The sequence below is a fragment of the Narcine bancroftii genome, chromosome 1 (genome assembly GCF_036971445.1).
Source record: "Narcine bancroftii isolate sNarBan1 chromosome 1, sNarBan1.hap1, whole genome shotgun sequence".
Lineage (NCBI taxonomy): Eukaryota > Metazoa > Chordata > Chondrichthyes > Torpediniformes > Narcinidae > Narcine > Narcine bancroftii.
This window is the reverse complement of record NC_091469.1, coordinates 293,537,812-293,562,075: the sequence shown is the minus strand read 5'-3', so window position 1 is coordinate 293,562,075 and position 24,264 is coordinate 293,537,812. Positions and strand designations below refer to the sequence as shown.

Sequence of the window (24,264 nt, the reverse complement as noted above, 5' to 3'; positions counted from 1 at the left end):
CATCACCTGTGCCCTTTCCCTTTAACCCCCGCGTCCAGCGGGACAGAAGTGATGTGGGCTTCCCGTATGAGTCTCGCCCCACGTCTAAAACCACACTAGATGCCATCGGTTGCTTTTATGTCTGTGACTGCTGAGGCCAGTTTGCTTGCTGCAGGGGTGGGCCGTACTATGTAGGTGCGACACAACACAATTATCCAAGTTAAGTTCCACCACTATTCCTTGGCCTGCTTGCCCAATTCATTTAGATCCTGTTGCAAGTTCAGACAGCCTTCCTCACCACCAATTTTGGTGTCAGCCATAAATGTTCTCAAACCATGCTAAATGCATTGTCATCCCAATCATTAAGAGATAACAATGAACTGGATACAGCACAAAACCAGTCACTGGCTCCAAAAAGAAAAACAACCCTCTTTTACCACCATGACTCCATCCACATAGCTAATATTAAATCCAATTGGCTAGCTCACCCTTATTCCCATGTGATCTAACCTTCCAAACCAGCCTTCCATGCTGGATCTTATCTAAATCCTTGCTAAAATCCATTTTGCCACATTCAGCACTCATTTTTTCTGGTCACCAAAAGAAACAATTATATCTGCGTGACATGATTTCCCATGCTCAATGCCATGCTGACTTTCGTTAATGTGTCCTAACCTAAACTTTCTAAATGCACACTTGCACACCACTAATGTCAGGCTTACTGACCTGTAGTTCTCTGGTAATCTTTGCAGCCCTCCTTAAATAAAGTTACCTTGTTAGCCACCTCCACTCTTCTGGTACCTCACCCATGGCTAATGATGATGCAAATATCTCTTCCATTGCACCAGCTATCTTAGCCTCAGCTTCCGTTAACGTGTCTGAAGAACCCTCCTCCCTCCCTCCACTTGCTCTCTCCTTGTCCTCACGGCCTGCCTCATCACCCTTCTCGCCCCCACATCCTCCCTCCTCCTTGACCCCTCTTTCTCCCCCTCACCCCTTCTCCACCACCTCCTTGCTCCCCCTCTCCCTCTCCCCCTCCGGACTCACCATCCTCCTCCAACACCTTTCCCTCACCTCCTTTCCCATCCCTCCCTTCCATCCCCCTCTCCACTTCCCCCCAATCCACCCTACCCCCTTCCCTCCTCTACCCTCTACCCCATCCTTTCCCCTCCCCCTTCCTCCTCCCCATTCCCCTTCCAAACCCAGGCCTGGACCTCCTACCCTCCCCACCACCATCCTCACTCCTGCCCCCTCCCTCCTCCTCCCACTCCCTCCCTCCTCCCACTCCCCCTTCCACCCTTCCCCTCCTCCATCCTCCCTTCCCCCTCCTCCTCCTTCCTCCTTCCCTCCCCCTCCTCCCCTCCCCATCCCCCTTTCCCCTCCCCCCTTCCCCCTCCCTCCTCCTCCCTCCCTCCCATCCCCTCCCCTCCTCCCTCCCCCCTCCCTCCCCTCCCCTCCCTCCCCCCCCTCCCTCCCCCTCCCCCTTCCCCCCCTCCCCCCCCCCTCCCTCCCCCTCCCCCCCCTCCCCTCCCCTCCCCCCCCTCCCTCCCCTCCCCCCCTCCCTCCCCTCCCCCCCTCCCCCCCCCCTCCCTCCCCCTCCCCCCCTCCCCCCCTCCCCCTCCCCCCTCCCCCCCTCCCCCTTCCCCCCCTCCCCACAACCAAAGTCCCGACGCCTCTTCCCATTTCCCCTCCTCTCACGCAACCCGGCGGCCCCCAACTCCGAGGGGGGGGGAGGCGGCGGCTGAAATTTACCTCACGGCCGCGCTCGGCCCAATCGTCCATCACCAACACGTCGAGACGCTCCGACTTCCTCTCCCGCGCCTGTTTCCATCCACCGTGCGTGCAATGGCCTGCGTCATCACGCAGCACCTGCGTCTCCACGGCGACGGAAAAGCCAAACTGGGGCCCTCGACACCTGGATGGGCTCGGCCTGACCACTAGGTCAGGCAAACCTGGCGCAGGTATTAACATCTCCAGTGCAAAACAACTTGAGAAGGAGTATCTCAGCTTGGAGGATCCGTTTCAAGTCGGAGAAGATAATCAGTCAAGTTGTAAGCCTCCCACAATCAAGAGTTTGCAACTCTGGGAAATTAAGTGTCAACTGAAGGAGCCTTCAGCTGGTAGATAACATGAAAGTTATCTGACACCGTGGTGGAAATAAAAATACAATGCTGGAGAAACTCAGCAGGTCAAACAGGGTCCTTAATGTAGCATAGGTAAAATCCGAAGATACCTTGATGAGGGCTCAAGCCTGAAACGTTGGTTATGAAGTACACTGTTTGATCTAAAAACACAAAGTGCTGGAGAAACTGTCTTTTACGTAGCAAAGGTGAAGATACATAACCGACATTTTGGGGTTGAGTCATCAAGGTGCGAACAAAATGCTGGCAGGATCCCAAACAGAAGAGGCTTCCTCACCAAAGGCAGGGGTTGATCGGTGGAGAAAGGAAGGAGGGCACAGCAGCAATGAGGGGGAGAAGGGATGGCTGGGTGGGTGAGGGGGAAGGGAGGGAGAACTGGAAAGACAGTTGGGGGGGGGGGTTGTGGGAAGTAAAGGCGAGCAGATTTAGTAGAAAGCAGAAAAGTCACTGTTCATGCCATCTGGCTGGAGAGTGCCCAGACAGAAAATGAGGTGATGTTCCTCCAATTTGCGGTTGGTCTAGGTGGGATAGTGCGTAAGGCCATGTGAGTGTGGGAGTGTGGTTGGCTACTGGGAGGTTATTGTTGTTGCAGATGGAGAGGAGGTGCTCAGCAAAGCGATCTCCCAATCTGCGACAGGTCTCTCCGACAAAGAGAATGCCACAAAGGAAGCACTGGATGCAGTAAATCAGTCCTGCAGATGTACCAAGTTTCTCCAGGATTATGTTTTAAAATTACTTTTCAACATATGCTTGTTTCTGCAGTTGATTCAAAAACTATCAACCCACCAGGTCTGTGCTGTCTATTGGAATTAGAGTTATGAGGAGAGGCTAGGGCTGGAGTGCTGTGGTGCACTGAGGTAGCACAAACTCAAAAGACTACAACAGGGTTTATTCCAGTAAAAGTCTGGGACTGAACACCAGTTCAAGCCTTGGTGGCTCCTTCTGTGACTGTCTCAGGAGGGGCCAGCTCAGGTTTTTATTCAGGTCAGCTGATTGACAGCTGGACAGGTGGAGTCAGCCTCTAAGGTAGCCTTCCTGCAGGTTCAGAGATCGCTCCCTGCAGTAGGCTGGTGGTCGTATCACGACAAGTGCAGGAGACTGAGAGGGGGAAACCTTGCAGAGGTTTATAAAATCACAAGGGGTACAGACAAGATGAATGGTCACAATCCTTTACCCAAAGTAGGGAAGTCTAAAATGAGGGTGCATAGACTTGAAGTGAGATGGGAACATTTTTTAGAGGGGGAGGGTCTGAGGGACAAGTTTTTCATGCAGAACTTGGCGGATATATGGAAAGACCTGTGAGAGAAAGCAGTTCAAGCAGGTAAAATTACAATATTTAAAAGGCATTCAGACAGGCACTTCGATAGAGAAGATTCAGCGGAATATGGGTCAAACAGTGGCAAATGAGACTGGCTTAGGTTGGGAACTTGGAGGAGCTGGGAAAAAGGGCCTGTCATCTTACTGATGACCAGATGACTCTCCTCACTGATATTAATCCATTATCAGAATTTGCTCATCTTGATATTTCTTAAATGTTGTGAGAGTCACTGCTTCTATCACCCACTCAGTGTGATACATTTTAGATTCCATCCACCCTCTGGTGAAAATGCTTCTCATCCAATCCCTGCTACATCTGGTACACCAATCCATAAATCTAGATTTAGATATCTTCACTGTGGGGGAAAGTTTCCCATTATCCTATCTCGAACCTTCACAACATGTCTGTGTCAGGTCTTTCCTCAGCCTTTTTTGGTCTCGGGCAAACTAACTCAGACTATCCCCTCGTCTGCAGGTTTCAAAGCATCAAGTACACATCTAAGTACAGCTTAAATAAAATTAGATTTCTGTCTCTCCCACTCTTTCAGGCAGTGCATTCCAATTATTCTCAAATTCTTGTTCCAATTATTTTAAATTTTGCTGCCTTTTTTAAAAACCCCTCTGATAAGGACTTACTGTATCTAATCTAGACACCTCATTTTTTTCAAACAACCACCTCTTTTCCAATTACAAATAACCTTTCTTCATAGCTTTAATTTTCTAGTTTTGACCACATAACAGTAAATCTCTTCTGCATCCTCTCATTAAATCAGAACCATACAGAACAGAAACAGGCCATTTGGCCCAATTCATCCTTGTTGTCTACCAAAGATAGTTCCATTTGCCCAGGGGCGTGTCTAGAGAAAATAGTGCCTAAGGCAAGCACTGAAATTGTATCCCTGTCCAAACCCATCTTTCAGATAACCTTCCCATAATATCAGCTCAAAAATACAAGTCAAGCTCGTTAACTTTTTAATGAACAAATAATTGCACCACATGAAAATTATAACTGCTCCTTTCTTGCTTTCACTGATGCAAATTGATCGATGATGTGATCAAAATCAGTTGCTTCATTTTCTCCTTCAACACTTAGCAGAGCAAGATCACAGAGTCTGCCTTGACCCATGGAGATTTTTGAAGAAATCTCAAGTAGGATAGACAAAGGGGAGGCTGTGAATGTTGAATATTTGGATTTTGAAAAGGCTTTTGATAAGATGCCGCATGTTAGGCTGCTTAATAAGATGAGAGCCCATGGATAGAAAATTGGCTAATAGGCAGGAAGCAATGGGTTGAAATTAAGGGATCCTGTTCAAGATGACTGCCTGTAACAAGTGGTGTTCCACAGGGGTCAGCCTTGGGGCTGCTGGTATTTACAATTTATATTAATGATTTCGATTATAGAATGAAAGGTTTTGTGGCCAAATTTGCAGATAACACAAAGATGGGTGGCAGAGCAGTAAGTGTTGAAGAAACCATAAAGTTGCAGAAGGATATAGACAGATTAGGAGACTGGGCAAAAATATGACAGATGTGATACAACATTGAGAAATGTGCAGTTCTACATTTTGGCAGTGGAAATAAACAGGCAGAGTATTATTTGGATGGGGAGAAAATTCAAATCTCGGAAGTGCAAATGGACTTGAGCGTCATTGTCCAGTGAAACCTGAAAGTTAATGACCAGGTGGGATTGATAGTGAAGAAAGCGAATGCTATGTTGACATTCATTTGAAGAGGAATAGTGTATAAGAGTAAAGAGGTGTTGATGAGGCTCTATAGGGCACTGGTGAGACCTCACTTGGAGCACTGTGTGCAGTTTTGGACCCCCTATCTTAGAAAGGATGTGAGGTTGTTGGAGAGGGTGCAGAGGAGGTTTACAAGGATGATTCCTGGAAAGTATGTTAAAAGGCAAAAGTAAGGACTCTTTATCCATTTCAGAACCATGATCTGTGGTATATTTACCTTTCATAAAAGCATCAGTGAATAAACCCTGTGGGACTGAATCAGAACTTATTGTCATGAACATGTTACAAAATTTGTTGTTTTGCGGCAGCGTCACAGTGCAAACATTTATATCAACCACCTTACAAAATAAACAAAAAGAGTGCAAGAAAAAATTAAAGTCAGACAGTGTCTGGTTAATTGTTCATTCCGGACAGAATCTGATGACAGAGAAGAAAATGTTGTCCTTGTGACTCTAAATGCACGTCTTTGGGCTCCTGTACCTGACGGTGTGGCCTGGATAATGGGGTTCCTTGTGGATAGAGGCTACTTTCTTCGGACACTGCCTCTTGTAGATGTCCTTAATGAAGACTGGTGACTATGATGTTGCAAGCTGAGTTAAATCTGTTGATGACACCATGGTTGTGGGCAGAATCACAGACGGCAATGAAGAAGTGTACAGGAGAGAGATAAATCAGCTCGTTGAATGGCACTACACCAACAGCCAAAACCCTCGAGTTTTTTTTTGTCCTGAACATTGGCACCTCTGTTCCATACACTGATGCAACCTGCTAGAATGCTCTCCATACTGCACCTATGGAAGTTTTTGAGAGCCAGGACAGATCCTCAGAAATGTGACTTGAGATCAGGAATTTGAAGTTCTCCACTGCTGACCCCTCATTGGGGACTGGGTTGTGTTCTCCTGATTTCTTCCTGAAGTCCACAATCATCTCCTTGGTTTTGCAAACATTGAGCGCAAGGCTGTTGGTGTAGTGCCATTCAACGAGCTGATTTATCTCTCTCCTGTACACTTCTTCATTGCCATCTGTGATTCTGCCCACAACCATGGTGTCATCAACAAATTTATAGATAGCATTGGAATTGTGACTAACCATACAGTCATGGGTGTAGAGTGAGTAGAACAGTGGGCTCAGCATGCATCCAAATTCATATCGTTTATGCTGTGGCGTATGATTAAAACTGACCCAATTAGACCATGATCTCATTTATCATTTGATCTCAGCCTTGTTGCACCATATTATGTCCTTCCCTGCGTACCCTCTCCTGTTCTCCACATTCCCCCCTCTTTTAAGCATGCTGCTTTCCAAAATGTTTCCAATGCTGATGAGAGCTAACCCAGCAGAAACAGTGACCGCGCACCGTTCTGCTCGTCAGGCTGAGCATTTCCAAATGTTGCGCTCTTCCATCGCTTCACGCGGTGTTTTGCTGTTGCCCTCGTGTTACGTCAGGCGTGGCGGGGTTGGTCCCGGTAAGTGGGCACGGCTGGAGTGCTGGGAGGTAGCGTGCCTCCTTCCTTGTATTGCTGTCTCAACAACGTTACAATCAACAGGCTCGCTGAACTGCATTTCAAAGTTCAGCGCTGAGCATTGACGAGGGTGTGGACTTTGGAGTGAACTTTGCATCCATGAGAAACGAGGAGGAATTTCAATTAAGAAAGCAAAACGGTGGAGGAGATTAAGTTAAAACAGGTGAGACGTGCAGTGCTTACGGGGATAATATTCAAATAGTTGTGCAAATGAATTGGAACCTTTTGTTAAAAATGACGGTCAAAGGATATTTTGAAGATCTGAGCGTTGCCGGCAAGTTACTTTATTCCCTACCCTTGACGACCCTTGAGAGTCACCGCCTTAAACCGCCGCTGGCTTTCTAGTGCTGTGGGAAATTTCAGGATTTAGAGAATGGAGAGTTGTGATTATCCTCCCAAGTTAAAAACAATGCTAGAGAAACTCGGCAGGTCGAACAGTGAGTGTCCTTTCGAAACCAAAGATGAAGATACATAACCAACGTGTTGGGATTAATCTCTTCATCTTTGGCTTGGCTTCGCGGACGAAGATTTATGGAGGGGGTAAAAAGTCCACGTCAGCTGCAGGCTCGTTTGTGGCTGACCAGTCCGATGCGGGACAGGCAGACACGATTGCAGCGGTTGCAAGGGAAAATTGGTTGGTTGGGGTTGGGTGTTGGGTTTTTCCTCCTTTGCCTTTTGTCAGTGAGGTGGGCTCTGCGGTCTTCTTCAAAGGAGGCTGCTGCCCGCCAAACTGTGAGGCGCCAAGATGCACGGTTTGAGGCGTTATCAGCCCACTGGCGGTGGTCAATGTGGCAGGCACCAAGAGATTTCTTTAGGCAGTCCTTGTACCTTTTCTTTGGTGCACCTCTGTCACGGTGGCCAGTGGAGAGCTCGCCATATAATACGATCTTGGGAAGGCGATGGTCCTCTATTCTGGAGACGTGACCCACCCAGCGCAGCTGGATCTTCAGCAGTGTGGACTCGATGCTGTCGACCTCTGCCATCTCGAATACTTCGACGTTAGGGATGAAAGCGCTCCAATGAATGTTGAGGTTGGAGCGCAGACAGCGCTGGTGGAAGCGTTCTAGGAGCTGTTGGTGATGCCGGTAGAGGACCCATGATTCGGAGCCGAACAGGAGTGTGGGTATGACAACGGCTCTGTATACGCTTATCTTTGTGAGGTTTTTCAGTTGGTTGTTTTTCCAGACTCTTTTGTGTAGTCTTCCAAAGGCGCTATTTGCCTTGGCGAGTCTGTTGTCTATCTCGTTGTCGATCCTTGCATCTGATGAAATTGTGCAGCCGAGATAGGTAAACTGGTTGACCGTTTTGAGTTTTGTGTGCCTGACGGAGATGTGGGGGGGGGGGGGGGGGGGGGGCTGATGGAGGACCTCAGTTTTCTTCAGGCTGACTTCCAGGCCAAACATTTTGGCAGTTTCCGCAAAACAGGACGTCAAGCGCTGAAGAGCTGGCTCTGAATGGGCAACTAAAGCGGCATCGTCTGCAAAGAGTAGTTCACGGACAAGTTTCTCTTGTGTCTTGGTGTGAGCTTGCAGGCGCCTCAGATTGAAGAGACTGCCATCCGTGCGGTACCGGATGTAAACAGCGTCTTCATTGTTGAGGTCTTTCATGGCTTGGTTCAGCATCATGCTGAAGAAGATTGAAAAGAGGGTTGGTGCGAGAACACAGCCTTGCTTCACGCCATTGTTAATGGAGAAGGGTTCAGAGAGCTCATTGCTGTATCTGACCCGACCTTGTTGGTTTTCGTGCAGTTGGATAACCATGTTGAGGAACTTTGGGGGGCATCCGATGCGCTCTAGTATTTGCCAAAGCCCTTTCCTGCTCATGGTGTCGAAGGCTTTGGTGAGGTCAACAAAGGTGATGTAGAGTCCTTTGTTTTGTTCTCTGCACTTTTCTTGGAGCTGTCTAAGGGCAAAAATCCATGTCAGTAGTTCCTCTGTTTGTGCGAAAGCCGCACTGTGATTCTGGGAGAATATTCTCGGCGACACTAGGTATTATTCTATTTAGCCATGAAAGACCTCAACAATGAAGACGCTGTTTACATCCGGTACCGCACGGATGGCAGTCTCTTCAATCTGAGGCACCTGCAAGCTCACACCAAGACACAAGAGAAACTTGTCCGTGAACTACTCTTTGCAGACGATGCCGCTTTAGTTGCCCATTCAGAGCCATCTCTTCAGCGCTTGACGTACTGTTTTGCGGAAACTGCCAAAATGTTTGGCCTGGAAGTCAGCCTGAAGAAAACTGAGGTCCTCCATCAGCCAGCTCCCCACCATGACTACCAGCCCCCCCACATCTCCGTCGGGCACACAAAACTCAAAACGGTCAACCAGTTTACCTATCTCGGCTGCACAATTTCATCAGATGCAAGGATTGACAACGAGATAGACAACAGACTCGCCAAGGCAAATAGCGCCTTTGGAAGACTACACAAGAGTCTGGAAAAACAACCAACTGAAAAACCTCACAAAGATAAGCGTATACAGAGCCGTTGTCATACCCACACTCCTGTTTGGCTCCAAATCATGGGTCCTCTACCGGCATCACCTACGGCTCCTAGAATGCTTCCACCAGCGTTGTCTCCGCTCCATCCTCAACATTCATTGGAGCGCTTTCATCCCTCACGTCGAAGTACTCGAGATGGCAGAGGTTGACAACATCAAGTCCACATTGCTGAAGACCCAGCTGCGCTGGGTGGGTCACGTCTCCAGAATGGAGGACCATCGCCTTCCCAAGATTGTGTTATATGGCAAGCTCTCCACTGGCCACCGTGACAGAGGTGCACCAAAGAAAAGGTACAAGGACTGCCTAAAGAAATCTCTTGGTGCCGCTCAGTCCAAGATTCTGCCCTGCTCCAGCTCCCTCAACAGCCCATAAGGCTAGAGCTGGATGAGGTCCTCACCCAGGATGAGACATATAAGGCAATCGAACAACTGAAAAGTGGCAAAGCAGCAGCTATGGATGGAATCCCCCCAGAGGTCTGGAAGGCTGGCAGCAAAACTCTGCATGTCAAACTGCATGAGTTTTTCAAGCTTTGTTGGGACCAAGGAAAACTGCCTCAGGACCTTCGTGATGCCACCGTCATCACCCTGTACAAAAAAAATCTCTTCATCAAGGTATGACAAAATGTAGGCATGAATTTCGTGACCTGTTCTTGACAATAGATTCTGATGGTGGCTTCCTTCACTCTGCTGATGAACAGAGACTGGTTGGATGGTAATTATCCTGATTGGACATGCATTTCATGAACAGAATGTACCTGATCACATACCTGATCGTGCTGTGAGTACTTTTATTTCTCCCCAAAATATATTTTATTCACAAGAAATTATTTACAAGACAAACTGTTCAAAACTTTTTACAATTATAGTGTACATATTGATACATACTTGTCATTATACATTTTACATACTCTGTTGCCACCACTGTGATACCTTGGTTTTTCTTTCTTTCTTCCCCCCCTCCCCCCCCCCCCCACCCCAGCCGCATTCCTGGACTGACGTCACCATGTGCTGAAAGACCAACAGGTTTCGGGCTGACCAAAGTGCATCTTTCACTGAGTTGATGGTCTTCAAGCAGTTCTGGATGTTGGACTCAGAATGTGTCCCTGGGAACAGTCCGTAGATCACACTGTTAATGGGGACAAACCTTGACGAGGACCCTTATATCCATCTCCACACACACTTTTTGTGCATCTACATTCAGCAGAGAGGTGGCCTCCTGTGGTGAATGTCTGCCAAGCTGCCTGTCTCCACTCTGACGAGCCTTGCTGTACAAACATTGGCTGTGCATTATCTCTACTGTTAAGGATACTCCCCTTTGATATAACTGTATAAACACCTATTGTCTTTCATTATTGTACCATGAGTTTCTACTAATAAAAGCCATGGTTATTGTTTGACCACATCGTCTTTGTCTACTTCATCAACTGGCACTTCAATTTTATTAGCAGAAATAGATGCAGCCCTCAAGCCAGAGCGGCTGATAATCGACCAGTCTGCCCCAAGGGCCATGGAAATTTTCAACCACTGGATTGCTTGTTTCGATTACAACATGGCTCAAAACAGCGTGGTCGATGAGGCGATACAGTGGGGCCACCTGAACTCTCTCCTGGGTGAGGTCCCTTTCGCCGTAACGCAAGGAGCCACCACTCTGGCTTTAGCCCAGGAACGTCTGACTGCTTACTATGCAGCACCACGGAATGTGGTGCTTGATCGACACCAGTTGGTGACTAGACACCAGAAACCGGGGGAAAGTGATGCTGCCTATGCACTGGCTCTCGGCTCACTGGCAAATGAATGTGATGTCAGGGCAGGCAATGTGCAACAACACCGCAATGCCTTGAAACTGGATGCTTTAGTCAACGGGATTGACTCCAGTTACATCCGACAGAGGCTGCTGGAGACAGAGCCCTTAACCTATGACCGGGCAGTCACTCTAGCCAAAACACTGAGAAGTGTCATGCAGTCCAGTGAAATGCTAGAAAAGGAAACATCCAGGAGTGCTGGAACCCCAAAGGAAAGAAAAAGGCGAACTCCTGAAAAATGCTACTTCTGTGATAATAGCTGGCACCCCAGACAGAAGTCCCTGGCTCAGTTTGCTACCTGCAGTTATTGTGGGAAACTCGGCCACTTTGCTAAAGCGTGTAAGAAGAAAAGTACTCCCACTGATAAGAAGAGAAGCACCAAGAAAATGCATCCTGGAGCTGCAGGAATGGAAGACAACTGTGAAAAGGGGGATTCTTCAGACAAGCAGACTGAATCGACTTCAAGTGACGGCGAGGTGAGATCAGGATCTGTGATGGACTGGCCAGCCTGTTTATCTGAGCCTGGAACCGTGCTGCTGAAGAGCCACGCTCGGTCGCGTAAAACAGACCCCCTAGTCCAACCAGTTCCTGATTTCCTAGGAAAGGCAAATATACGTTCATGAGGTGTTTGATTTGTTGCAGTACACAATAAAGACCGAATAGAATGTAGTGCCTCAGGCAGCCACTGGGTAACAGGGTAACCATGTGTTTTTAAAGGAAGATTAACAGTCTTCCAGGCTGTAGCATTAGCCCTTTCAACCTGCCCTTTTGATTGACTCCAAAGCTTGGGGGATGTTACGGACTGGAACGGTCAACTATGAAGGGGGAGGTGAATGGTGAGACTCTTGATTGTCTAATAGACTCGGAGAGTACTGACAGCTACATCCACGAGAGAGTTGCCAGAGCCTTAAATTTGCAGAGATATCCAGCAAACCGAAAGATATCGATGGCTTGTAGTGAACTTATAAAAACTTTATGGGACAAGTGTAAAGTTACTTTAAATTTGCAGGAACATTGCCTGGCTGATGTATGGCTCTTTATTATGCTGGAGCTCTGTGCTCCTGTAGTACTGGGGTTAGATATTCAATCTCCGATGAACAGTGTAGTGCCACTACCCACACTTACCATCCCCTGTGCTAGTTACTGCGGTCTGTCCACATTAAAGATTAAAGCTCCTCCCCTTTTCAGTGATTTATCCCCCAAGTGTCAGCTGATTGCCACTAAGAGCCATTCTTACAGCAAAGAAGATCATGAATTTATCAAAGCTGAGACCCAGAGATTGCTTAAAGAGGGAGTAATTGAACCCAGTAAGAATCCGTGGCAACCCCAGGTGATAGTTGTGAAAATTCACATTAAGAAATGACTGGCTATTCACTACAGCCAAATAATCATCCGTTACACTAACCCAGATGCCTACCCCCTGCCACGCATCAATGAAATGACTAATCAGATAGCGCAATACAAAGTGTACTCCACTATCAACCTCAAAACAGCTTACCATTCCTCTTTAAAAAAAAAAAAGAGGAATGACCCTATACAGCCTTTGAGGCAGATTGGGGGGGGGTTATACCAGTTTAAAAGGGTACCTTTTGGAGTCACCAATGGTGTGTCAGTGTTTCAGAGGGAAATGGGTAAGATTGTTAGGACGTATGAGTTACAGGGTACGTTTCCCCATCTGGATAATGTCACTCTCTGTGGGAAAACACAGGCTGAGCACAACAACAACTTAAAGAAATTTTTAGCAACAGCTAAAGAACTCAACCTTACATTTAATGAGGGCAAATGTGTGTTCAACACGACAGAGCTACCCATTCTGGGCTACATTGACCGCAAGAGTGAAATTCGCCCCGACCCAGAAAGAATGGCCCCCCCCTTTAAGAAGTTACCACCCCCAAACTCGGCAAAAGCCCTTAAAAGGTGTATGGGATTCTTTTCCTACTACTGCAAATGGATTCGGGACTATGCCACGAAGGCACACCCTCTGTTTGACATTAAATCTTTTCCTCTCTCTCCAATGCCCTTGAAGGCTTTTGAGAGAATTAAAGCTGATATTGCCAAAGCTGCACTCTCGTCCATTGATGAGGATGTCCCATTCCAAGTGGAAACTAATGCCTCAGATTGTGCTTTGGCAGGAACCCTTAATCAAAAGGGCAGACTTATGGCATTCTTCTTCCGCACATTACGCGGATCTGAACTTAAACATCCTGCCATTGAAAAAGAAGCCCAGGCTATTATTGAAGCTGTTTGCTACTTTCTAGCTGGCAGAAAATTTACTCTTGTCACTGATCAGAAATCTGTAGCCTACATGTTCAGTACTAAACTCAAAAGTAAAATCAAGAACGATAAGATTGCACACTGGCGAATAGAACTCTCAACTTATAATTATGAGATCCAGTACAGACCGGGCAGGTTAAATGATCCCTCTGACGCATTGTCACGATCTGCTGCTGGTGCTCAGCTGGAGGGACTAAAAGAGATCCATAGCAGACTGTGCCACCCAGGAGTCACGAGATTCTTCCACTACATAAGGGCTAACAATCTTCCTTACTCTCTGGAAGAAGTCAGGAAACTGACTAAAAGCTCTCCTGTTTGCACAGAATGCAAACCGCAATACTTCAAAGCTCCAGAGGCCACTCTCATCAAGGCAACCCAACCTTTTGAGAGGATTAGCTTGGATTTTAAAGGGCCGTTACCTTCCTACAACAAAAATGTATACTTCCTTACTGTAATTGACGAATATTCCAGGTTTCCCTTTGCGATACCTGCCTTGACATCTTGTCAGCGTCTGTCATTAAGTCACTTGACAGAATTTTCAGCATTTTTGGTTTTTCCAATTACATTCATACCGATAGAGGCTCAGCATTCATGAGTGTTGAACTGCAGCGAGCCCTGCTACGAAAGGGGATTGCCACCAGCCGTACCATGAGCTACAACCCGCAGGGCAATGGGCAGGTTGAAAGGGTTAATGCTACAGTCTGGAAGACTGTTAATCTTGCTTTAAAAACACATGGTTACCCTGCTACCTGGTGGCAGGAGGTGCTGCCTGAGGCTCTACATTCTATTTGGTCTTTATTGTGTACTACAACAAATCAAACACCTCATGAACGTATGTTTGCCTTTCCTAGGAAATCAGGAACTGTGATGGACTGGCCAGCCTGTTTATCTGAGCCTGGAACCATGCTGCTGAAGAGCCACGCTCGGGCGCATAAAACAGATCCCCTAGTCTAACCAGTTCAGTTACTGCATACTAACCCCAACTACACTCATGTTACTGACACTGTACCCCTAAGAGATCTGGCCTTGCCTGGTTCGCCCCTTCCTCGCACCCCTACTCAGAGTGAGCCTGAGAGGTTGGACTCACCCCCCCACCACCCCCCCCCCAGCCTGTGATCCCTAGTCAGCTTTCAGATGGCCATGCTGAAGCTCCACTGCCTCACGCTGGCGATTCTGAAGCGGGTCCAGAAGTCACTCCTTCCTACACTACTGACCCAGTACCTGTACCAGTTCCCAAGGTTGCAAGACAAAGCACCAGAAGGTTTTGAGACGAAGCACCAGAATTCGTAAACAACCTGATAGGCTGACATATTCATAAAACATCTCATTATATTTCGATTGCTTGCTAGCTACTGGTGTATTTTGGCTGTTAGAGTATCTCAAGGCCAAACATGGTATCCATGTATCGTTTGCTTCAGTCTTTCCTAGCAGCTGTTCTTTTGATTTTAACCCTTCTTCTGCCAGGGGGAGACTGTGGTGAATGTCAGCCAAGCCGCCTGTCTCCCCTCTGGCGAGCCTTGCTGTACTAACATTGGCTGTGCATTATCTCTACTGTTAAGGACATTCCCCTTGGATAGAACTGTATCTGCATCTATTGTCTTTCATTATTGTACCATGAGTTTCTGCTAATAAAAGCCATGATTATTGTTTGACCACATCGTCTTTGTCTACTCCATTAACTGGCACTTCAACGCCAGTCTCCACTCCACTGCAGCTGTCCCGAGGACAACGTGCATGCAGGGTGATGTTCTGATTGTGCAAAAATAGTGGTGTGACTACTGGAATAATTTGAATAGAGATACAACTTGTTCTTTTGTTCTATTCCTGCAATTTAATCTGCTACTGTAGCATTTGTTTTTTTTCACTATTGATAAAGATCCTTGTGATATCACTCTTTTCAATAGTGAAATAACACATCTTTTATTTACTTCCAGAAACCGTTTTTCTTTAAACTATTGATTCTACTGCCTTCAACCAAATTTCTCAGCTCGGCTAACCTATGGTGTTTTCACCATATGTGTTCTTCCCTTCTGGGATAAATGAATTCCTTTAATATACAAATCTCTATGAAGTGAGTCATCCAACATTAAACCTGCAAAAGTTTCACGAAGCCCAGATTCAGTACAAAATTTATTGGCAATTGTCACCATTTTTATTAAAATGTTGCTCATCTTTTGTGTTATATGAACCCATGTCTTCTTATTTATCCTCTTCAGATTTCTGATATTTCAAGGTTGGCAGCACAATAAAAGATAATGGATGTGCGACATAATTTAATGAAAGAAGTGTCCCCATCAGTGTCAGTCAAACCTTCTTTCAAGATCACAATAGTGGGTGCAGGGAAAGTTGGCATGTCATGTGCCTTTTGCCTTCTGCAGAAGGTAATGTATCACATTCCTTAGTTTTACCTTCCTTATTAGGTGTATCAGTTTCAATTGTTTTTCAATCTCATCTAAAGATCCAAATGTAACTTCGATATTCACAGAACAAGCAAAGTGCATTTATATTTCTTCTTTTTGAACCTTATTTTAATGAAATTGAGGAAGGAAGGAACTGTTCAAAGGGGATGGGCTCCATCTAAACTGTGATTGAGACCTGTATCCTGGTGAGGACTGTAGACAGGGCTTTCAAATAAATAGTGAGGGGGTTAAAAAAAATTGGATAAAATAAAAGCAAAAGTTAAAAAGATAAAAGTAAGAGTGGGGTGGGTCAAAGTCAAGTGCAAAAAAGGCAAGATTACCAGATTTTTAAAGCATAATGTGGGCACTTTATCTGAAAGCCCATAGTATTCCAAACAAGGGCAGTGAACTTGGGCACAAATCAGTACAAAGGGGTATAATTTAGTGACCATTACAGAGATGTGGTTACAGGGTGAAGAGGGTTGGGAATTAAACATCCAAGGATATCAGGTATTAAGGAAGGACAGGCATGAAGGTGAAGGAGGTGGGGTAGCACTCTTAGATAAGGATGAGATCAAGGCAAAAGTGAGAGCGGATGTAAGATGGCAGGAGCAAAATGTTGAGTCCATTTGGGTAGAGATTAGGGAAAAGGGAAAAAAAAATCACTAGTGGGAGTTGTCTTTTGGCCACTGTTAGGTCTGCTTTGTTCATGAATGAGTGAGACAAACACCAGGCTGAGTCGAAATCAGGGTTCTTTGTTCTTTATTACCGGATTGTAACACTTGCGACTAAACATGTTAGTCGGAGAATGCATTCTGCCGTTATCAGCAAAATGGTGATTTTTTATACCCTTGGATATGTGCTTAGAACATCATCATATCATTACTTGTCCAATGACTAAAACTGTTGCTATCCTTTCCCTGCTAGCTTCCTGCCTCTCAATCCATCAATGTCTCTCTTATCTTGTAAGTACAAGGATGCATTCACATCTTGTTACAGCCTTGTACATTCCCATCTCATGATGTTTTACCTAACAGGAGTACAAGGACACCTCCCCTTCTTGTTACTGCCCTGTACAGGGTAACTCCCTACACATTCCCATCTCATGATGTTTTACCTTACACCACCCAAAATAACATTATAGTGGCACAGGCAATAAACCAAGAACATCAAAGCCATGTAAGGATAGAACAGCTTCATCATGGGGGACTTTAACATGCACATAGATTGGGTGAATCAGGTTGATCGAGGCAACTTTGAGGAGGGCATCATAGACTGCTCAGGTGATGGCTGTCTTGAACTGAACAAAGGAACATAATATCTTGAATCTGGTCATGTACAATGATACAAGTAAAATTAGCAATCTTGTAATTAGGGGTCCTCTTGGAAAGAGAGATCACAGCATGACTGAGTTTATCGTGCTAATAAAGGATACAAATGTTTGGTCTAAACAAGCGTGTAATGCCTGAACAAGGGATACTATAAAGGGAGGAGTTGGCTAAGGTAGACTGGGAACGCATGCTATATAGAAGGAATGTTAAGGACTTTCAAAGAGAGTTTTCAGTGTTCAACAAAGTATATTCTAGTTAAAAACAAGGACAATAAGAGTGGGGGCAGCCAGCATTGGATAACTAAGGAAATCAAGGAAAGCATCAAACTATAAGCTTGTATATACAAAATTGCCAAGAGGAATGGGAAAATAGAAGACTGGGAAAACTTTAAGAAGCAACAAAGAAACATGAAGTGAGCCATAGAGGGAAGGTAGACAATGAGAAAAGATTAACACAAAAAAAAATTGATAGTATAAGTTTTTATAATTTTTAAAGTGCAAAAGGGTTCCTAAAGCAAGGCTGCTCCCTTGGAAGATGAGAAGGGGGAATCGATATTGGGTAATGAAGAAATGGCTGAGGCTTTGAATAACTACTTTGTGTTGGTATTCACGGTGAAGGACATGTGAATATGCCAGATGGATGTTATGGATATGATGGGAGGTGAGGACCTGGATGTAATGGCTGTCACTAAAGAGATTGTATGTTAAAAAGCTTGAGGGTTTAAAGATAGATAAATCTCCTGGTCCTTCTGGAATATATCCCAGGGTAATGAAAGAAATGGCAGAAGTTATAGTTGAGGATTTGGTGATAATTTATCAAAATTCCCTGGACTCCAGGCAGGTCCTGGTGGATTGGAAGACTGCAAATGTCACACCACTATTCAAAAAAGAATGTGGGTAAAAGTAAGGGAACTATAGTCCAGTTAGTTTAATATCTGCAGTTGGGAAAATGCTTGAAGCTATCAGTAAAGAAGAAATATCGAGTTATCTAGAGCAAAATGAATTCATCAGGTAGACAGAACATGGATTCAATAAAGGCAGGACCTGCTTGACAAATTTAATGGAGTTCTTTTCGGATATAAGAGGGGAGCAGGTGGACATTGTTTATCTGAATTTCCAGAATGTGTTTGATAAGGTGCTGCATAAAAAACGTAGAGAAGATGAGAAGATAGGGATATGTGGAGTTTGGGAGGGGTCATGTATTCACATGGATAGTGGATTGGTTAACCAATAAAAAGCAGAGAGTTGGGATACAGGGGTGATTTTCTGGTTGACAATCGGCGGCGAGTGGGGGATGACAGAAGTTGATGCTGGGCCCGCAACTGTTCACGATATACATAAATGATCTGGAAGAGGGGATAGAGAGTAATGTATCCAAGTTTGCTGATGTCACTAAATTGAGTGGAAATGCAAATTGAGCAGAGGATACAGAAAGTCTGTGGAGAGATGTAGATAGGTTAAGTGCAAAGGCAAAAGTATGGTAGAGTGAGTACAATATTGGTAAATGTAAGATTATCCACTTTGCAAGGAAAAATGGAAGGTCAGATTATTATTTAAATGGCAAATGATTGCAGCATGCTGCTGTGCAGAAGGACTTGGGAGTGCTTATGCATGAATCACAAAAGGTTGGTTTGCAGGTGCAGCAGGCTATCAAGAAGGCAAATGGAATGTTGGCCTTCATTGCTGGAAGGATGGAATTTAAGAGCAGGGAGGATATGCTGCGACTTTAAAAGGTACTGGTGAGGCTGCATCTGGAGAAATATGTGCAGTTCTAGTCTCCTTACTTGAGGAAGGATATAGTGGCTTTGGAGGTGATGCACCAGGTTGATTCCAGGGATGAAGGGGTTAGCCAATAGGAGAGATTGTGTCATCTGGAATTGTACTTGCTGGAATTTAGAAGAATGAGAGGGGATCTTATAGAAACATTTCAAGTTATGAAAGGCATAGATAAGATAGAGGTAGGTAAGTTGTTTACATTGATGGGGGATATGATAATGAGGGGACATAGCCTCAAGATTTAGGGTGATCAATTTAGAATGATGAGTAGGAACTGCTTTTCCCAGAGGGCGGTGAATCTGTGGAATTTGCTGCCCATTTAAGCAGTGGAGGCGACCTCAGTTAATATTATTGAAGACAAGGTTGGACAGATTTTTAAATAAATAAGGGAATTAAAGGATATGGGGAAAAGGCAAGTGGGTGGAGATGAGCCTATTATCAGATCAGCCATTATCACATTGAATGGTGGAGCAGGTTCGATGGGTCGGTTGGCCAACTCCTCTTATTTCTTGTGTTCTTCTTTTGGTCAGAAAACATCTGATCCCTTTGATGTTGGAACAGAAGTTTACTAAAGTGAAAATCATTTAGATTTTCAAAGTGAGTTCATACCTATTTGCAACATGATAGAAGCTACAAAAGAATACCAAATGCATTAGGTTAAGGTGAGAGATGACATCAGGTCAGTCTGCCAAGATTATTCTCTGATTCAAGGTTTAGTATAGCGTCCAAGATGGTCACAATGGCCTTGAAACTGACTGACCTTCCAGATCACTGTCGAACTGTTAAAATGCTCTTGCCTCTGACAGACAATGTAACAGACAATTTGTACTGAACACACTTCCACTGATAGCAGTGGAATAATAGGTAAACCATCTGTTTTAGTTGTGTTGGTTAAAGGAATAATGCTGGCAATTGTAAGTTAAACAAAAAAAAATTGAGAGCCAGTGCTTTCTGGTTTTTTTAAAAAAAAGCCTTAAATTTATTATTTGAAAATGTGGTTAAGATCTTGCACTCTGGTTGTTGATTTGCTGAAGCAATATTCTCAGCAAGGTAGTTACAGATGGTTACAGTAAAAATCTCCATTATCCAGATTCAAGCAACCGGCAAAAAAATTGTAGAAAATAAATGAGTAAAAAGTACAAAAGTTTAACATTAGTGTCCATAGCGGTCAGTTCGGCAACCCACGCAACAAGTAATCTCAGGCAACCAGAAAATTCACTTATCCAGCATCTACCAATCCCGCAGGTGTCGGATATCCGGGAATATACTGTACATTGGTTGCAAATTTGACTTAACCATATAACCATTTACGGAGCGGAAACAGGCCATGTTGGCCTTTCGAGTCCGCACCGGTTCACTGATTTTGTGCGCCCTCTTCAGGCCTTGGTCCCGGTAGATCTTCATTCAATAACGATGGGCGAATTCAATGCAGGTGGTCTAAATTTGTTACCTAAAATAATTACACTGGGGAAAAAAAGTAATAGATTCAGAGAAACAGATGAATATACTTGTCTCAGAATTTCAGATTGTAAAGTTATCTCTGACTTTGCGATCTAAAAGCAATTTCTATGCAATTTTGTACTTGCTTATTTCAATTTATATGGCACCTTTAATGTAGCAATTTATTAATATTGCTGGCGCTGCAGATAATGCTGCCCATTGGGTCTTTTGAACCAGCATTTGGGTATTGCTGATCACTTTGAATCACCTCAACAATAAACTTTGCTGTGGGTATTATTTAAACATGTGTCTAAAGTTGGTGTTTTTCATTTATTTCCTTACAGAATTTAGCTGATGAGTTGGTGCTTGTGGATAAGTTGGCAGACTTGGTTAAGGGGGAAGCAATGGACTTGTTACACGGTAGTCTGTTTCTAAAATCCAGAATAACAGCAGATACAGGTCTGTGACAGATTATGGGATTTATTGTAGCATATTTCTGTTGAACATTTGAAGCATTTTAAGTTTGTCTCTCTCTATCTAGCTTCCTATTTATCATCTGTCTACTTACCTTTTTAATACCCATCATACATGACTGAAATCTTTGAGCAGTACATTTATAAATATTTTAAAATTCAAAATTTTTGCCATAAAAGGAATCATACAAAATATAATCAACAAATGCTCATTTCAACACACCCTGAGGCTCAACCTGTCCATGCCAACCATAGTGCCTTCTTGAGTTTAGTCCTATTTGCCCTTGTTTAGCCCATATCCCTTTAAACCATTCCCATCCAGGTACCTGTCCAATGTCTTTTAAATCTTATAGTTGTTCCTGCCTCGATCATTTCCTTGTTCCAGATATGACCCACTCTCCATATGGAAAAAGCTGCCTCTCATGTCCTTTTTAAGCCTTTCCCTACTTGTAGACTCCCTTCTGGTGGGGAAAATGACTGTGATCGTTCATCTTGCCTATGCCCCTCTTGATTTTTATAAATCTCTCTAAGGTCTCCTTTGGGGAAAACCGAACTAGCCTATCAAGTCTTCCCTTATAACTCAAGCCCTCCAATCTCAGCACCATTTTTGCACATCTGTTCTGCACCCTCTCTTGCTTAATCACATGCTTCCTCTGGAATGGCGAACAGAAATGCACACAATCTTCCAAATACGATGTCACTAATGTTTTGTACGGCTGTAACATGTTGTTTCATTGCCCTGAATGATGAAGGCAAGTGTACCATATGCCTTGTATTTCAAACAAAAAAGGACTTGGCACCGATCTTTGTGGCACATTGCTGGTCACAGGCCTCACTACCACTCTCTGACTTCTTCCGCCAAGCCAATTTTGTATTCAATTGGTCTGCATACCCTATATTCCATTTAATATAACTTTTTGGCCCAGCTTATGATTATTCCATGCTTGTAATATAGTTCCTCACCCAATCAGATCTTCCCATTCTTTCTCTGTCACAGATTTTTCAGATGAGAAAGAGGTCCCTTTACTTCCCAGAGCCTCTCAGAATGATAGCAGCTTCTGCCACTCAGCAGTATTTTGGTGAATCTTGGAACTTCTGTCAGTGTATCTACAAAAGCCAATAAAGTCCTTGCTGCAGCAGCATGGGAAGGGATCTTTGGTTAGGAGATTACTTGTTCACTAAGCAGCAAATTGCTTAGTCAATGAATCTATCATTTAACTGGGAACTGCAGTAAATGCCAACAAGTAATGCTTGTTGATGGGTTAAATGTTCCAACCGATGATGAAAGCCCATCAGGTAACTCGGCAGCCCACATGGATGGGTTTAGCCTGTGCTCACTGACCAACCTCTTCTACGTAGTCACCTAGACAACAAGGAGAATCACAAAGGTGCACCATTTAATCAATGGCTTTGCATCTGTCCGCTAAACATGAATCACTTAACCCCCCCAGATGGTGCATTAGGTTAAAAGCCATTCAGAAGAAGAATCAGTTAATCTGATTTATTGCTTCTCTGGCTTATCGAAGGGAGATGATTTAGTCCTTATTTGTTCAGGCAAGATTTCTGACTTAAGTTGTTTGGTTCCTTTCAAGTGTTAAAGTTTTTAATGAACTGTTTTTGTTGCTGTTGGAACATGAAGAACATTAATCTGCTGAATGGCATTTTGCACTTGTAATGCCTATTTATGCTACATGTTTGAAAATACTCGATAGGAATAAATCAAACAAACAAGTGTCAAGTTTAGACCAAAATCAGGCCCAAGACAAGAAATGATATCGTGATGCAGCTTGTCTCTCCTGTGAGTGAGCAGCCAGATTAGCTTTGCTTAGAGAAAAAAAATTTAGTTTTAGATAGATTGGCATTTATTTTGTGCTTTTTAAAAACCTAATCATCACCCAGATCATTTTGAACCCATTAAAATAATTTAGAAATGCAGCTATTGTTTTGATGCAGGGAATGTGGAGGCCAATTTGTGCACAGGAAGACTCCAGAAACAGGTGTCCTATTGATTGAGAGTGTTTGGAAGAACAACTGCACTCTAGTGCCTTGGGATCTTCCATTTAAGACAACAAGTAATCTCAGGCAACCAGAAAATTCACTTATCCAGCATCTACCAATCCCTTAAATTTAAGAGACTCTATTTAATGTTCCATCCAAACCATAGCATCTCTGATAATAATAGCCAGTTTAAAGAGCTAGCTGATTGTTTAATGAGTCTGTGATATGATTGTTTTTTTTTCCCCACTTGATTGGAAGTTTTGTCAACTCATCTGCATTTTTCAATGTTTTAAACTTCAGTCCTACTTTTTCTGTTCTTGGGCCTCTGGATAACATTGTCCAATTTTGACTTTTAAATTACATTTTAAAATTCAAATACCCCAATTAACCGACAATATCAAAGGTGGGAGTAAACTGGAGGAAACCCATGCAGACATGGGGAAAATGTACAAACTCCTTACAGACTGCACCAGACTTAAACTCAGATTTGTGCCAACGGATGTGATAACCGTGCCACCTTTTGGCTTTATAACAGAAGTCGGCAAGCTGGCACTGAAGGTTTGCTGTGTGCTGTCAGGTACCACACAGATCAGCAGAGTTGAGGAATGATGTTATAATTGAATAATTGGGGTAAGGGTTTTGTACTGTGCAAGTCTGGCTGCATTGTACAAACTTAAACTTAAACTGACTCTCTTTTCCCAATTACCTTTCTGTAGACTATAAAGTCACCCAAGATTCTAAGGTGTGCATCGTCTGTGCTGGTATGCAGGTGAAGGGAGAGAGGGCAGATACAAATCAGCTGCAGAACAATATTGCTGCCTTCAAGGAGATTATTCCTCAGTTGGCGAAGTATAGTCCAGCTGCTATTTTGCTGATTGTTACTCAGCCAGGTAAATGTGATTATATAAATATTGCCTTCAGGAGCCACTCGCAGACTTTGTCTCTTTAGCTTTCTACCCAAGGATCATCTTTCTTTACCCCTGTTGCTCATTGCTTTGAAGGCTTCACTTAATTTTCTATTGAAAACTGACAAGTTTTCAAACCATTTCCTACTTCCTTGTTCCCACATTTATTCATATCAACTGTTTTCTACTTTTAATTGTGTCATTTGTTTGTTAGATTTTTTTCATTTCCTTCCAAAATGTCATTAAATATCGAAGCAACATGTTGAATATTATTCAAATTCCAATGTTTGCTCATTTGATTCTACCTAATGTTTGAAATGAGCAGATTTGATTCTTGTTCTTTGGATATGAAGCAATTAGGGGGTGAAGTTTACTTGAAGCGAATGTGAAGCCACCAGTTTGTTGCACCATTTAAGTCCGAGGTAGTCAAACTGCAGCTCACGAGCCACATGTGGCTCTTTGACAAATAACGTGGAGCTCCAGGAAATATGTTGGCTGAGACAGGAATTGTACGAGATGCATGCATGTCAAAGAGCTGCATGTGACCAGGGACTCCGGCCCAAGCTGCTTGCCCATCCAAGCTCCCGATGCCCTGGCCGCCCTCCCATCTGAGCTCCCAAAGCCATGTGCATGTATTTTTTCATGTCTTGCTATTCTAAAACAT

The 24,264-nt window shown here is 44.2% G+C and overlaps 2 protein-coding genes across 8 annotated transcripts in view; one reads left to right on the top strand and one right to left on the bottom strand.

The window, feature by feature from the left end:
• Positions 1–1,840, bottom strand: part of zdhhc13 (zinc finger DHHC-type palmitoyltransferase 13) — a 56,229-nt gene extending 54,389 nt beyond the window's left edge. For 2 of the 3 annotated variants that reach the window (XM_069904678.1, XM_069904685.1), the window contains exon 1: positions 1,732–1,840. In XM_069904678.1, the coding sequence (XP_069760779.1) occupies positions 1,732–1,761 (30 nt within the window). In that variant the 5' untranslated portion in view covers positions 1,762–1,840. Of the gene's footprint in view, positions 1–751; positions 837–1,731 lie in introns of those variants that run through there. The other variant, XM_069904688.1, reaches the window with a different exon arrangement.
• LOC138746492 (L-lactate dehydrogenase A chain-like) overlaps positions 1,634–24,264 on the top strand; it is a 28,984-nt gene continuing 6,353 nt past the window's right edge. Inside the window, exons 1-6 of one of the 5 annotated variants that reach the window (XM_069904704.1) lie at positions 1,634–2,030; positions 6,727–6,865; positions 9,864–9,981; positions 15,496–15,660; positions 20,569–20,683; positions 23,412–23,585. In XM_069904704.1, the coding sequence (XP_069760805.1) occupies positions 15,535–15,660; positions 20,569–20,683; positions 23,412–23,585 (415 nt within the window). In that variant the 5' untranslated portion in view covers positions 1,634–2,030; positions 6,727–6,865; positions 9,864–9,981; positions 15,496–15,534. The remainder of the gene's footprint in view (positions 2,031–6,726; positions 6,866–9,863; positions 9,982–15,495; positions 15,661–20,568; positions 20,684–23,411; positions 23,586–24,264) is intronic. The other 4 variants (XM_069904724.1, XM_069904697.1, XM_069904733.1 and 1 more) reach the window with 4 other exon arrangements.